At 37.2% G+C, this 15,512-nt stretch overlaps 1 protein-coding gene across 2 annotated transcripts in view; it reads left to right on the top strand.

Annotated features, from left to right (window-relative positions):
• The window catches only part of tmem245 (transmembrane protein 245), an 84,858-nt gene extending 70,488 nt beyond the window's left edge, over positions 1 to 14,370 (top strand). For both annotated transcript variants that reach the window (XM_052016013.1, XM_052016014.1), the window contains 4 exons: positions 4,539 to 4,639; positions 6,574 to 6,748; positions 8,284 to 8,478; positions 11,511 to 14,370. In XM_052016013.1, coding sequence (XP_051871973.1) covers positions 4,539 to 4,639; positions 6,574 to 6,748; positions 8,284 to 8,478; positions 11,511 to 11,556 — 517 coding nt within the window. In that variant the 3' untranslated portion in view covers positions 11,557 to 14,370. The remainder of the gene's footprint in view (positions 1 to 4,538; positions 4,640 to 6,573; positions 6,749 to 8,283; positions 8,479 to 11,510) is intronic.
• Positions 14,371 to 15,512: the final 1,142 nt, after the last annotated feature.

The raw sequence follows: 15,512 nt of genomic DNA on the forward strand, positions 1-15,512 counted from the left end.
CTAGAGCTGGGCATCATTTTTTTTTAGAATAAGGGGCTGACAATTTAAAATTAAGATTGAATTCAGTTGAAGGATTGCACACCCGAAACGTTGGCTGTTTCTGTTTTCAAAGATGGTGCACAACTTGCTGTTGTTGTGCATTTTATGTTTTGTTGTCCGCTTAAGCTTGAGACGAGGGGAAATTTCTCAGAGGGTTGTGAATCTTTGGAATTCTCTACCTCACAGATCTGTGGAAGTTGAATTATGAAAATTATCAAGGTTGAGATAGATTTTTAGACCACAGGGGAGTTGAGGGTTATGGGGATCAGGCAAGAAAGTGGCTGAGGCCAAAATCAGATTAGCCAAGATGTTATTGAATAGTAGAGTGGGGTTAAGGGGTCATATCGTCTTCTCCTGCTCCTATTTGTTATGTTCATAAGTGAGGTACTAAAGGGTTCCTTGAACACCAGGTGGTCAGTACTCCTGCCCATCAGGACTGCCCTGAAAAGCACTTAAACTTTTTGAGCTGGCAACTCCCATTTGTAGTTACTGAGCTCTGATATATTTGGTCATGGCATATATTTAAAAAAAAATTACTCTCAGACAGGGATCTTTTTTAAGGTAAGTGTTGAGAGCCTTGTGTTTCTGGGTAACATTAAACTTGTAGCATGGACAAATGTATGTGAGCTTTTTAAGAATGTACAATGCTGAACCAATGATAGAATGAGGCATAGGTGAGCTTCTGCTGACAGGACAAGAAAAAGGGTCTAGCTTGAAGAGGAACAGTGATGGCTATAGTAATTTAACTGCAAAATTCATTAAGTTGACCATAAAGAACTGATTACACATTTGAGTTTAGGGAGCAAGTAGAAATTTTCGGTGAATTTCTGTGAGGAGCTGTTAGAGAGATTTCTGTAGATACGTGTGTATAATTAGACTCTGCTGGTGACAGCTGGTCTTGAGAGATGGCATTGAAATATGTTTGGCTTGATCAAAAGTTTAGTGCAGTAACAGACTGAGACTAAACAGCTAGGTAAATTATGTGCCCATTAGTTGAAAGGATTTAGGTGGGTTGCCCATCAATATGAAAAGTATGCAGAATGGAAAGACGTGTGTAAATTCAAGAATTTGGCATGAATTTGTTTCCAAAGTTATTGGAGTCACAGCATATTTATTGTGGAAAGGCACCTATGCTTTGTAGAAATTCATTATTGTGGGAATTCTAGAAACTTCACTTCCAGAGCAGTCATAGCCATCAGGATCCTCTTTAAGGAAGTAGCTGTGAGTGGAGTTTGTAACTTGTATGTAGGCAGTGGAGTAATTTCCTGAGGCTGTGAAACTAAAATTGATCAACAGATGAGGCATATAGGACAGTGATTCATGACAGAATTTGGGAGTAATCCCCAGTAACGCAGAGCAAATGATTCCTATGGATGATGAGTCATGTGCCAGAATTCAATGATAGTGGAAGCTTAGTTAGGAAGATAGATGGTCTTTTCTCTAATGATAAATTCCATAATGTGCTGTCATTATGATGGATCAGATCTTGTAGAAAAAAAGAGATCAGCTGGAAATTGTAATTTGTATCAGAATCAATAACTTCAGAAAGAAAAAGCAGTTCCTGCAGGAGGAGTTCCATGGATGGAAGGTAATTAAGTCAGTCCTCTGTGGTAGTCTCAGGTGAGTAGGTTGTTTCTTAGTGTTGCTTAATGTTTCATAATTGTTGATGACTCCTTCCATCACTTTGTTGAGTAATATTGAAAGGAAGCTGATGGAATTGTGATTAACCTGCTCAGATTTGTGCTGCTTTTCCTGCATATGACATTCTAGGGAAATTTTGGAAATTGTCAGATATATGCAGTTGTTGTAATTGCACTAAAATAGCTCATCTAAGGGCAGTGGATGTGAGGGTTGAGAGAAAATATGTCATTCACTTCTGAGTCAATTGCAGAAGCAGAGACCACATCAGTTTTAAGATTAGGAGAGATAAATGGTTGTCACAGTTTTAAATGCTTTACTACTTATGAGACTAAGGGGTAGCTAGTTCCAATGTCCTGGGGTTTAGCATCACAGATGGGATATTTTAAGTTTTCTGCACTCAAATGTTTTAATATCATGTGCAGCAAAGAATTTAAAACTGTGACAACAATTAAGATAATTATCTTATTCTCAAATGTTGAGTGCTCTGTACTTCTGTTATTAATTACAGAGATGCATTTCCTATCTTCTCAATCTTATTTACAAAAAAGTAAATAAGAGCTTATTCTTTGTCCTAAATCTCTTCTTTGTAATCTTTTGTTTCTGCCTCCTTAATGACAAGAACACTTCTTACTTTATTACATTCCTTCATAATTCTTCTTTATTCTTTCACTTCTATCAATTGTATCATAAACTTATTTGTTCTGATATACGCCACCAGAATTTTCCGAGAAGTTTGTTACATTTTTTATTTCATCATGTTGGACTGCATTATTGTGTGGTGCCCTGTTTTGATTTAGCATGTCTCTAATTATGTGAATCCCAAAACCCTGTAACTGGTTCATTGGTGTTCTTAAAGTTTCCTATGGATGCATTAAATTTTTGTGTTCTTACCTTTTACCGTAACTGCTCGTGTTCAATTAACCATTACTTTAATGGCATCCACTTTAAGTGCTTTGTCTGGTATCTTCAGAGGCTGGATCTCCAAACACCTTTGGTATTGCACATTATGTAATCTTTTCAATTTCAAACCACAGTTAATAATTTTCTATTTTTATATAGATCTCTTTTATAGCTCGCATTAAGTGACAGTTCATCTAAAATTTATTATGAATCATTTTTGGCCTTCAGGATTACTGCACCTTGAGCACTTTACATAGCTTAACTTCTCTTTTGCACATTTGTTTCTACTTTTATATAAACTCACTATCATCTCTTTTTGAACAACCTGTTTCACATTTGTAAGTTTCTTTTTGTTAAATTTACAGTTTTATTTTGGTATTTCTTTTTCATTCTCCTTTACCTTATCCTCTCCTTTACGGCTTCTCTTACTGTTATTTGTTGCTTATGGGCCCAATAGTAATTTTACTTTATCTGTAAAATTTATTCATAATATTCTAATCTTTTGTTTGAAGGTATATGTTAATGATTTTCTTTTTTAAATGTTTTGAAAAGAATATTGCCACTTCTAATCTTAGAAGAACAATTGGATTCTGCCAATTCATTAAAATAAAGAGATTGCATGATAGTAGTATTGCAAAATGAAGGCAACCCAAAAGTTAGATTTAACAACATTGCACTGTCTTCCTGGTATTGGCAGTCAAATTTTCTGGAAACATTTTGTTTAGAACAGGGTGGGTGCATTTTGAAGGAACAAATGACTGAGGTCTGTTAGTTTCTGACACTGGTAAAGCACACTGTAAAGTCTTTTCCAGTCTTGTACTTAATTTATTTCTTGGATCTAAGGACAAAAGTGTGTGGTTTCTTAAATGGGCCCCTCTGTAGTTCTTTCACTTTTCTTCCCTTTCTGTTGCCATTAAATCTTTGATGTAGCATTTTTGTAATCTATGATGGACTTCCACAAGAAAATTCACTAAAATTCCGTAAGAGTATTGCTGTGGTGGAAGACACGGCATGAAATTGTTTGCCATTGAATTGTGTCAGGTTTTCTTCAGCCAGCTAACATGGGCAAGTGTTGAAGGAATAACAGCAGCAATTGGAGTTTTGCCAACTTTGTTCATGCAGATGATATTGTTAGCTGAAAAGCTTTTGGTGCGTGCAGAAGGTCAATTGAGTTACCACTAATTTTTTATTAATGTAAATGTTCAAAACAAAGTAGACATCTCAAATTTGAGAAGAGAAAGTTGGAGAAGACATTTAACAATGGTTTATCAAGCTATTCATTGCAACTAATGTAGAGAAGTTACCACACCCTTAAGTATGTTTAATTTCTAGTTTGATTGAAGGATGCAATTTTGCAAGCAAGTTATCAGGATTCACTCAATGTTTTTTTTGGAAACTTTTCTGTCAACAAGCAAGTAAATAGAACTGCTATAGGTCTCCAAGATGGCTACCTTATACCACATCATGGAAAACTTCAAATCACCATGTTCAACTATGATAGGCATAGTTTTATTGTGTAATGTGCATCAGAGTAAAATTGGGAAACATATGATTAACTGCATACCTGGTGCCTTTTACAAGGAGAGATTTATAAAGAAGCATATTTCAGGAATGGGTCAAAATTACCTGACAGGATTGACTGTGGACTGTGCAGTGAAAGCCATTTTGGCTCTGGCACCATCCTACCCATTTTGTTTCTGATGAAGAAACTGAGAAAACATTAACTGGGAAGATAGTAACTAGTTTGTCCTCTTTTTGTATGGTATTAAAAAGTAACTTCTTTTGTATGGTATTATTTTGGAAAACTACTTTAGAAATGTATAAAATACATGTTTAATTTAAGTTTATTATCACCGAAGTTTATGAGTTACATCATTAGTCATTTTCTTCATTTGATTTTCTGAACGTATGTTGTCAAATACAAATAAACTAAGTTTATGACTTTATATCCCCTGCAGTGGTGTGTTTGATGCTTCCCTCAAGATGGCTGCTTTCTATGGGCTTTACACCTGGTTGACTCATACTGTATTTGGAATCAATATTGTCTTCATTCCATCAGGTATACTTTTTCTTATTTTTGTAAAATACAATTTCGTAAGCAGTTTAGTAGTTATAGTTGTTGTTCAACAGTAATACTTTCTCATGCTTGTATAAACATTTATGAAGAATTACTAAAGATTTTGACAGCTCAAAAAATGAGGACTGGAACAAGGAGTCGTAAGACACATTTCAATGTAATAGTGTCACAAGAGATTCTGCAGATGTTGGAATCTGGCGCAACACACACAATATGCTGGAGGAAATTAGCAAGTCAGGCAGCATCTATGGAGGGCAATAAACAGTCGACGTTTCGGGTCGAGTGTCATCTATATGCACCACAAGAATGCATGGGACACTTATTCTAACATAAGAACAAATCAAAAATCGATACTTTTAGAAAATACTATAAGAACAATCCCTTTGTGACTGTAATTTCTAGTTTTTGCTAGAATCTGAGCAGTGTGGGGAAAAAGATGGGAAGTTATCAATTGGCCTTGCATTGACTTCAATCTGTCTCTTTAGAAATACCAGATTGAGATATTAGGGAAATGAAGTTGATCTCTGTCCACTGGCAACCTGTGGAGTTGCCCATCCTAAATAAAGAAGTGCCTAACGTCAAGAATATTACCAGAATGGAAACATTTTTGATACATCATACAGGCGACCACCAACTCCCCCCACCCCCCCCCCCCCAACATTCTGGCAGGAGGGGGGTTGCATTCCTAGAAAAATGGTCACTTTCATGATTTTCCGTAAGAAAGCTGCATCATTTGTGCATGCGTCAAGAAATGCAAATTGGAAAAAAAATTGGTTTATTTATTTACTTTTTATCATATAAATTCCATGAGTGTGAATTTTATTCCGTACCATAGATTTTTGGGCAGTGATTTGTGAATTCTATAAGGGTGAATTTCTGTTCTACAAACAGATATTACATGGCAGTTGCCTGTGTTGTGTTTGCTAGAAAAAAATTGTATTATGGCAATAAATTTTAGTTAGACATTTGGTTTTGGAATTATATTGTGATGCATAAAACCTTAAAGGTTGGTGACCTAGAAAAGTATGTCAACTCCCAAGGCTTGTTTTAATTTTTCCTTGAGGACTATGGTTTTGAGAGCAAACAACTGACAAAAAAAATAAAATTGTTGTTCTTTGTTGAGGGGCCCCTTAGTCGTCTTCCTATTTCCCATGCTATTGGTCTCACCTCTTCTCCTCCCTCTTAGATTTCTCTTTTTCTCACCTTCCAGCTTCTATATTTCATCTCGTGTAAGGAGCCAGAAATGACATTTGATGCCACCACACTGAACACCATCTCTTCCCTTACAGCATTCTATAGGAAAATTCACAAACAACAACATCTCCCCTTCCACCACCACCCCCCCCCCACCCCCCAACTCCTCCCCATGCAGATGTGGGAATTCAACACCTGTCTTTTCACCTCCTTTTCCATCCAAAACTTTGAACACACTTTCCACTTATGTAAGTCTTCAACTCAACACTGCTACATCCTTCCACACTCAACATTAGGTTCAGCAATTTCAGGTAGTGTTTTGGTTGTTCCCATTTACATCATCTTCAATTAATTACATTGTTCCTTCACTATGTTTTTTTTCATTTTAAACCAATATCCATTTTTTATTTAAACTTTCCCCCAATCCACCCTTTCACAGACTATTCCCTCTTATTCTTTCCTCCAACTTCATTTCTTTCACTTTAATTATTTTACCATGCTGATGTAAAATCATCAGCTTGAAATGTTAACTTTTTCTTACTAATCTGGCGGCTACCTGAAGTGGTGTTTGCTTTTATTTCAGACTTTAAGCAACTGTGATATTTGACTGTTGTAACCATTTGTGAAAGCCAACCCCAAGATAAGGATCACATTTGATTACAACTTGAACCCTTGTGGGAAAGTTGATTTTGGGTAAAATCTCTTTTTTTTATTATTAATAGCACTAGCAGCTACTCTTGGAGCAGTCCCATTTCTGGGAACTTATTGGGCTGCAATGCCTGCAGTGATAGACCTCTGGTTGACACAAGGAGAAAACTTTATGGCCATCCTCCTCCTAGTTTGCCATTTGCTACCAACCTACTTTGTGGATACAGCTATCTATTCTGATATTTCTGGGTGAGTGTTAAAAACATTGTTTCCAGTTTTGTAGTTGTGAAGTTACACACAAACAGAAATGACTTATGGAAAACCGTTGTTAGTACGGTACTTATTTCTTTAGATATTTCTCCATTCAAAATGAGATGTCAAAAGCAGGTAAGCGGACATAACCCTCTTGTTAAAATATTTGATATAATATTAGCCATTGCCATGTTGGTGGAATACTAGGTAGGGTTGAAAATCTATGACACAGAAAGTGGTCACCATTATGTCACCACTGATAAGAAGGGGGGCACCCAGTTTAATTCCACTTTGCAGCACTAGGTCCATGGCCCTGCAGGTCACTATTCTCAATATTCCCCATTTATTGCATGTTACCTTGCCTTATTCCATTTTCCCAAATGCATTATGTACTTCCAAAAATGCTCACTCAGAGCTCAAATTGATTTGACTTTTTTCGGCACCCAGGGCATCAAAGCATTAGGGAAAACTTTGCTGATGCAATAATTCATTTGAGGATGAGTTCTTAATTTAAATATCTTTCTGTGGTTTAGTTCTTGGGATGAGGTAATTTAGTCAACCTGCTACTCAAAATTTAATTTTGCTTTTTTATGGTGAATGCATTTTCAAACTTGATTTGTTTCCTTATTCATACGGGCATGTTATGTGGCTTATTCTTGTCATATTTCTGGCAGATGGAGCCACAGACAAATTGGCTTTTTCCATTTACAGTGGACAATCTTGGCAGCATTAAAAGCACTAAGTATATGTAGTAATGAGCTAGACTGAATAAGGTTTGTTATATGTAAATAGTACAATAGTTATCATCTTAGTGACAACACTTGACAACAGAAAACGCTTATGCTAAATAATAGCATGCTTTCGATGCCTTTCTGTTGTACTGCACAACTGCTGTATTATCAAAGCATAATTTTCCTCTTTATCTAAATCTGTGGGTATCAGCAATATTCACTTTGAAGGATTGGCCAAGTGACCTTTGTGATTTGGAATTCTCCAGCAAAATATAATGCTATTTTGTTTTACAAGCTTGCATTCTTCTGATCTTCAACAATTTCAAAGCTCCCACACATAGTTCATTACCAGTTAAATCCAGTTTGTCCAGGGTTGCTTTTTTTCAATACAATTTCTAAATTTCCAGACAGTCAAATTAAGGAAGGTATTGTTAATACAAAGGAAAATGGTGGCAAAAGACCAAACCATGAATAAACTTGCAGTATGTGTGTTCAACTGGCAAATGAGTTTCAAAACAGATGTAATTTTGGTTAAAAGAATAAGGAGGTCACATATTGCTTAAATACCATATGTGAAGCTCTGAGAAATCGCATCCAATTTTTTAGAAATACTGATGGTCTGGCATCTGGCTCACCTGGTTTTATTTCCCCACTCCCTTCAAACTCACCGGTGCCCTGTTCCTGCCCTCCCTCCAAACTCACTGGATTCACTTGGGAGGGGGAGGTGAAGAGGGGAAGTAAAAACTAAAAAAGGTGCAATTTAAACTCCTAACATGTTATCTTTATTATTTGTTTCCACAGAGGTGGTCACCCATATCTCACTGGCTTGGCGGTAGCAGGGGGAGCTTACTACCTTGGCCTAGAAGGTGCAATCATTGGACCTATACTGTTGTGCATCCTAGTGGTTGCCTCCAACATATACAGTGCTATGTTGATGAGTCCTTCAACTGCCTTACCAACTCCTTCCCAGACTCCTTGGCCATTGCAAATACATCGGTAAGTTTCCACTGGCTCATTAGTCCTTATGGCTTCCTTCTAAACTGTGGCTATCAAAATATCCTCACATCTATTTCAAACAAAATTAGAATTTAAGACAATATAGGAGATTTATTAAGGACAGTTGTTTAAATTTCATAACTGTTTCTTTTTAATCCTTGATTTGTATATTGTGTCTCAGAGGTTAAATTGATTTCAATGTGAGGTACAATGGCCAGTTGATTCTCTAGAAGATCCATAATTGTTCTTGGGTCCTGCATGGACCATATATTGGAACAAAAGGGCAATGCTCTCTGAAATAAATGATATCTTATCAGGCCTGCTTGTCGAATTATATCTCAAACTTTGAAAATAGGCACAACTCTCCCTGTCAGAGATGATTCTGAAAATTATCCAGACTATTACATTGATGTTGTAATCCTTTCTTGATTTAAAGTGAAAGCTATTTTTCCTTAATTGCTCTTTATGCACAAGCTTGGTTTAAAACAATTTGGAAAATCTGAATAGAGAAACATAGAAAACCTACAGCACAATTCAGGCCCTTCGGCCCACAATGCTCTGCCGAATATGTCCCTACCTTAGAAATTACTAGGCTTACCTATAGCCCTCTATTTTTCTCAGCTCTATGTACCTATTCCAAAAGTTTCTTAAAAGACCCTATCGTTTCTGCTTCCACCACCGTTGCCGGCAGCCCATCCCACGCACTCACCTCTCTCTGAGTAAAAAAAACTTACCCTTGACATCTCCTCTATACCTACGCCCCAGCACCTTAAACCTGTGTCTTCTTGTGGCAACCATTTCAGCCCTGGGGAAAAGCCTCTGACTATCCACACGATTGATGCCTCTCATCATCTTATATACCTCTATCGGGTCCCCCCTCATCCTCTGTCGCTCCAAGGAGAAAAGGCCGAGTTCCCTCAACCTGCTTTCATAAGGCATGCTCTGCAATCCAGGCAACATCCTTGGAAATCTCCACTGCACCCTTTCTATGGCTTTCACATCCTTCCTGTAGTGAGGCAACCAGAACTGAGCACAGTACTCCAAGTGGGGTCTGACCAGGTTCCTATATAGCTGCAACAATACCTCTCGGCTCCTAAATTCAATTCCCCGAATGACGAAGGACAATACACCGTATGCCTTCTTAACCACAGAGTCAACCTGTGCAGCCGCTTTGAGCGTCCTATGGACTTGGACTCCAAGATCCCTCTGACCCTCCACACTGCCAAGAGTCCTACCATTAATACTATACTCTGCCATCATATTTGACCTACCAAAATGAACCACTTCACTCTTATCTGGGCTGAAGTGCATCTGCCACTTCTCAGCCCAATTTTGCATCCTGTCTATGTCCCACTGTAACCTCCTATGCTATCCACTACACATCCAACCCTTGTGTCATCCGCAAACTTACTAACTCATCCCTCCACTTCCTCATCCAGGTCGTTTATAAAAATCACAAAGAGTAAGGGTCCCAGGACAGATTCCTGAGGTACACCACTGGTCACTGACCTCCATGCAGAATACGACCCTTCAACAACCACTTTTTGCGTTCTGTGGGCCAGCCAGTTCTAGATCCACATTGCAATGTCCCCTTGGATCCCATGCCTTCTTACTTTCTCAAGAAGCCTTGCATGGGGTACCTTATCAAATGCCTTGCTGAAATCCATATACACTACATCTACTTCTCTCCCCTCGTCGATGTGTTTAGTCACATCCTCAAAAAGTTCAATTAGGGTCATAAGGCAGGACCTGCCCTTGACAAAGCCATTGCTGACTCTTCCTAATCATATTATACCATTAATCATATAATGCAGCTAAGAATACATTTTTCTAGTGATAACCTACTCCCTGATCTTGAATACTACGTCTAATTTCCAAATGTGCTTATCATGAATCCATAACCTGCTGTCACATTCATATTTAGCTGATAAGAGGATGATCCAGAATAGTTCTATTCTGGAAATAGAGTGAATGGTTTGACATATTGACCTGGACTAAGACAAGTGCGATAAAGGAAGGGGAAGAGTTAAGTAAAAATTACATGGGAATATTCAGTACATTGTAGATCGCTGGAATCAAACTCTTTATTCTCTTTACTTTCTCCTCCCTTTGGCCTCTCCAGGACCACGGTTGCCTTGCAATGGTTGTTCATGTCACTCAAATATACTGTCCCTCATTTTCCCCCCTTGGGTGTTTCAGCCTGCACTCTATCCCCATCCATTTCCAATCCCAGCAATCTTGTAGCCTTTAAAAAAGATCAGTCTTTTTGCCAAAAAGATTTTTGTTATGTCAATAATAGATTGACTGCCCAGACATTTTTTGAGTAGTGCCTTTGTATCTGAAAGACAATGTTATTTATGAATAGGAATGATTTATGGGTGATTTCTGACACTTCATTCAATTTCAAAAGATCCTTGTGCATCTCATTTTTATATTGCATTTTATTTTGAGTGATAACTACATATGAAAAGAAAATACAGTAAAACTATTCTCCAGACTATATGAATATTCCTAGTAATACAACATGCAAAAATATATTAAATTTTTTAGTGAACCAGGTGAGTTTAAAAGGTGTGTGGGGAAATTGGCTCCTGGTGAGTTTAAAAGGAACATGAAACATGGTGAGACAAATTTTGAGCTTTCAGGATTTCTAAAACAAAAGTGGAGTTCTACTGTAGTGAAAATGTGAAATTAATTATTGTTGGTCATATAATCCAGTATAGGCCCTCTGCAGCATTTTTAAAAACTACTTTTTAAAACACAGTGCATGTGAATTCAGTTGCTTATGTTTGAGGAATTTCTAACTCTAGTAGTGCTGGTTCTTTGCCCACAAAATATCCCCTGCATCCTTTATCAGATTAGATGGCTTTGTAAAAAGAAATTGATATTTCTGAATTGCTTGATTTTTGATGAAAAAATATAGACTTTTTACTGTCTGTGTAAAAAAAAAAGACAGCTCATAAAGTCTCATCTGGGCAATATTGGTCAGCCTATTTGCATGTTGATAACTGATGTTTTTGTTTACATTTCAGGCCTTTTGGGGATTGTGCTGAGGAAGCAAAGCCTGCTGCTGAGTGACCAAGCGTGTTTCCTTTATTACTGAGAGGAGTGTTGGCTCTTCTATCTGTCGCTTTTCTGAACTGAGTTCACAGAATTGTGGCCTTCCTGTACACTCCAAAGATGAATATTGTATTAGCTGCAATTAGCAGGAAGATATCATTCACACTTAGATGGGCATAAGAAATCTGCTTCATCACATTATTTTGCACATAACTGTAACTCCCGAGGATACAGTCCAGAGTTTAAGTTTGTAACTCCTGAACCTCAATCAACCGTTATCGTTTCTTGCTATATTTGATACCAAGAAAGGTTGAAATGCAGTTTTTTATTTAATCTTTTAATATGTTCTAAGGGCTTGTTGCAATTATTTGCAACCTTAAGCTGATTTGAAAACAGAATATTATGCAGGATGCTAAAGTATTGAAAACAAGTAATACTGGTTTGTTTACTTTCATTTTCATAAAGGCTTGATATATTGGCAGATAGCCTGATTGAGCCTTGAAACTACTTAGCCAAAGTAGTTTTAATACTTTTAATACCCTCAAAAATGAAAACCTAACCTTTCTGCAATAGAAAAACACAAAAATGGACATTTAAATTTACTAAATCATTCTCTATTTTGTTGTCTTTTGACACAGAAGTGTAACAGTTAGCGTGACACTACTACAGCGCCGGGGACCCGGGTTCAATTCCGGCTGCTGTCTGTAAGGATTTTGTACGTTCTCCCCATGTCTGCGTGGGTTTCCTCCCACATTCCAAAGTAGTACTGATTAGGAAGCTGTGGGCATGCTATGTTGGCGCCAGAAGCGTGGCTACACTTGCGGGCTGCCCCCAGAACACTACGCAAAAGATGCATTTCACTGTGTGTTTCGAGGTACGTGTAACTAATAAAGATATCTTTATCTTTTAATATTCACTCCTGGGTTGGGTTGCATGCTTCCTGTTGTTTTGAGGTTATGCTGTGCTTCAGTTTAATCCATGATAATGATCTATTTGCAATTATTGTATAATTCTAAGTTTGAGGGAGTGGGACGATATAAATAAGAATGGTAACTGAGATACTCGGGATATAGAGGCAATACAGTAGGATTTCATGATATTCTTGCCATCCATTTGGATTTGCCCTTAATTCCCATTGAGTACACACTAAAGTTCTTTTGCTGTACACTCAGTAGCACAGCTCTAGCGTTCTGGGTTCAATCCTGACTTCCAGTGTTGTTGTATGAAGTTTACACATTCTCCTTGTGACCACATGGGTTTCTTCTGGTTTCCTCTTGCACCACAAAGATATGTAGGTTAATTTGCCACTGTAAATTGTCCCTTGTGTGTAAGTGAATGTTAGAATCTGGGGAGAATAAATAGAAGGGTGCTTGATGATTGGTAGGCAGATGGGCCTGCTTCTGTGCAGTATGCCCCTATGACTGAGCTCAACATCTCCAGAAATGCTATCAGGACAATAGAGGGAAAAAGAACAGAAACATTTGTAACCCTCTTACCCATGGAACATTTCAGAGATTGAAAAGGAGAGAACATTTGTTGGAAAGGGTTTTTCGTCAATGCCTCCCCCATGCAAGTTCACTGATACTAATTCCATACCAAATGTATATCACAATGAAGTCTCTAACCTCAGCACAGAAATGATACAGTCCAGAGTTAAAAGGTATAGCTACTGTATGTTGGATTGATTTCAATTTTTTTTCTTTCATGTACGTAGGTTTAAATGTATTTATAGCCTTTAAGTCTGAAATTTGGATTCACATTGCCTTGACTTTGGTATAGAGCCAACAAACACATTCTAGCGAACTAAGTAGGGCGATAATAAGTGTGAATGCTTAGTTGTTTCAATCACAATTCCAGCACTTGAGTGGAGGTACAGATGACAAAATATGCACTGACATAAGCTTAATTTTCAAAAGATTGACAAATTTAAGGCTATTGCATTAAAGGATGGGAGGAATTAGAATGAAACACCAAAAATTGCATATTTTCATTTATAAATGTTGAAAGATGAATACAGTCATTTCATACAGAATGCAGACCAATGTCAGTTTGTTTTCTTGTCTAAGGGAATAAAAATATGAAAAGGGTTTAATGAGATAATCAGATTATTCTGTGATTTAAATTAGTAAATGCTAACTTCTGATAGGGAATTTAATGGTCACAAGTTGATTTGAGAGAATTTCATTCAGAGCTATATAGGAAAGTGGAAAATTATAGTAACATTTATTTTAGGTATTTCTTAGTCATCCCTCATCTTCTGTTTGTAGTCAGACAACAACTATAAAGGCATAAAATCTGTAAACATCTATTATAATTTAGAACACTTTCAACTGCTTCTAAAATGGTTGAATGCTGTAATTAGGATACAGGCAGAGAAACTCATTTACATTGGCCATTTTACTGACAACCAAATGATTCTAACTGGTAGTTAACAATTTGTATGGTACACAATCTGAAAGTTTTGTATACACTTTTGAATATTTCTGTTTGCATAACTTAGTTTAAGTGTTTAGAGGTTCACTTGAGCACACTTAATGCAACTACATCCCAGGTAAAATAAAAGCTGTATTAACAATGGATCCTGGATGAGGAATTCCATGCGTGTGTAAAATAGCAGTTTGACAATATATTGATGCTTACTTAGGCTTGATCCAAACTTATGAATGTATTTGTTATAAAGTTTAGATCATAGATTTAACATGATTGACAATTTGTTTTATTGTCCTATAAACATTATCATACAGAAAAAAACAAATTGTGTTCTCCAATTATTTTATTTGCAAGATATTTGCAGACCTGACTATCTGAAATCTGTCTTGACTGAATGGATTCAAAAATAAAGTATAAATGTGATTTTCCATGTTTGAGTATATTTATGTATCCTGGACAGCATTACTAACAGTCCTTTAATATTATCCTTGAATTGTTTTTGACACTGTCTTGAGGTGACGGACAAGGTAGAACGAAGTCTCCATCTCTTCATCACAATCATGGAATTCTCTACTCTAAATGATGGGAGAACCATCATTAGAAAGACTACAGGGACTTGAAGATAGCTCACCATCACCGTTTCAAAGGAAATTAGAAACAAGCAAATGCCAGCCTTGCCAGCACAATCCACATCCTTGAAATTAAGGCAAAGCTTTGCACTTTTCAAACATCACTCAAGTCATTCACATGCTCTTTGTAAAACATTGCAATTTGGCACATTTCTATTCTTGCTTCTAAAGTCTTTCCACTTTTAGCAAGTAATGGAAAGACATAATATTATAACAAATTGCTTTAAAACAGAGCTTTTAGATACTGGAATTAATCCTGAAACATGACAACCAGACTACTTGCAAGAAAAGCCAGCTGTGGAAAATATCTAATGCATATATGCACAGTAGATCTGATTAATTTCTGTAAAATTTTGATAATGTTTCACAAATTTCAGTTAAGCTTTATTTTAATAACTATTACATTACCTTGAGGACTAAACAAGTAACAGTCTCCAACCAAAATAATTCACCCTTTAGAACAAAAAGTACTTATTTTTGTCCCTGGCACCCCACAGTATATTCAACAAGATACCTCAGGCAGAGGACCATTGCCAACAACCACCAAGCATCACTTATATTTCAGTGAACAATTTACTGATGGCTTGGATTCCATCTCCAAAGCTGCACGCTGCAAACTTCCTCCAGCAGAACCACTGATGTTCTGGAGTGTAGTTGCTGTAGGGTGAACAGTTTCCCATTGGTTGTAAACATTAGCTGCAGTCCATTAGTGCTCAAAGCCACCATGAAAAAAAACAACATCCCCACTAATAACCAGGAATCTCGAAGAGCAGCATTGGGATGGTATTGAGAACTTGGGAACTGTAAACAGCAGAAGGACCACACAGTTTCACAGACTATCCACCCACCTGCCCTATCCTGCTTCATCTGAGGTAGTGTCCCACATTGGTCCTGTGGATTTATAGGTGAGGCCAG

Source organism: Pristis pectinata, chromosome 5 (genome assembly GCF_009764475.1).
Source record: "Pristis pectinata isolate sPriPec2 chromosome 5, sPriPec2.1.pri, whole genome shotgun sequence".
Taxonomy (NCBI): Eukaryota; Metazoa; Chordata; class Chondrichthyes; order Rhinopristiformes; family Pristidae; genus Pristis; species Pristis pectinata.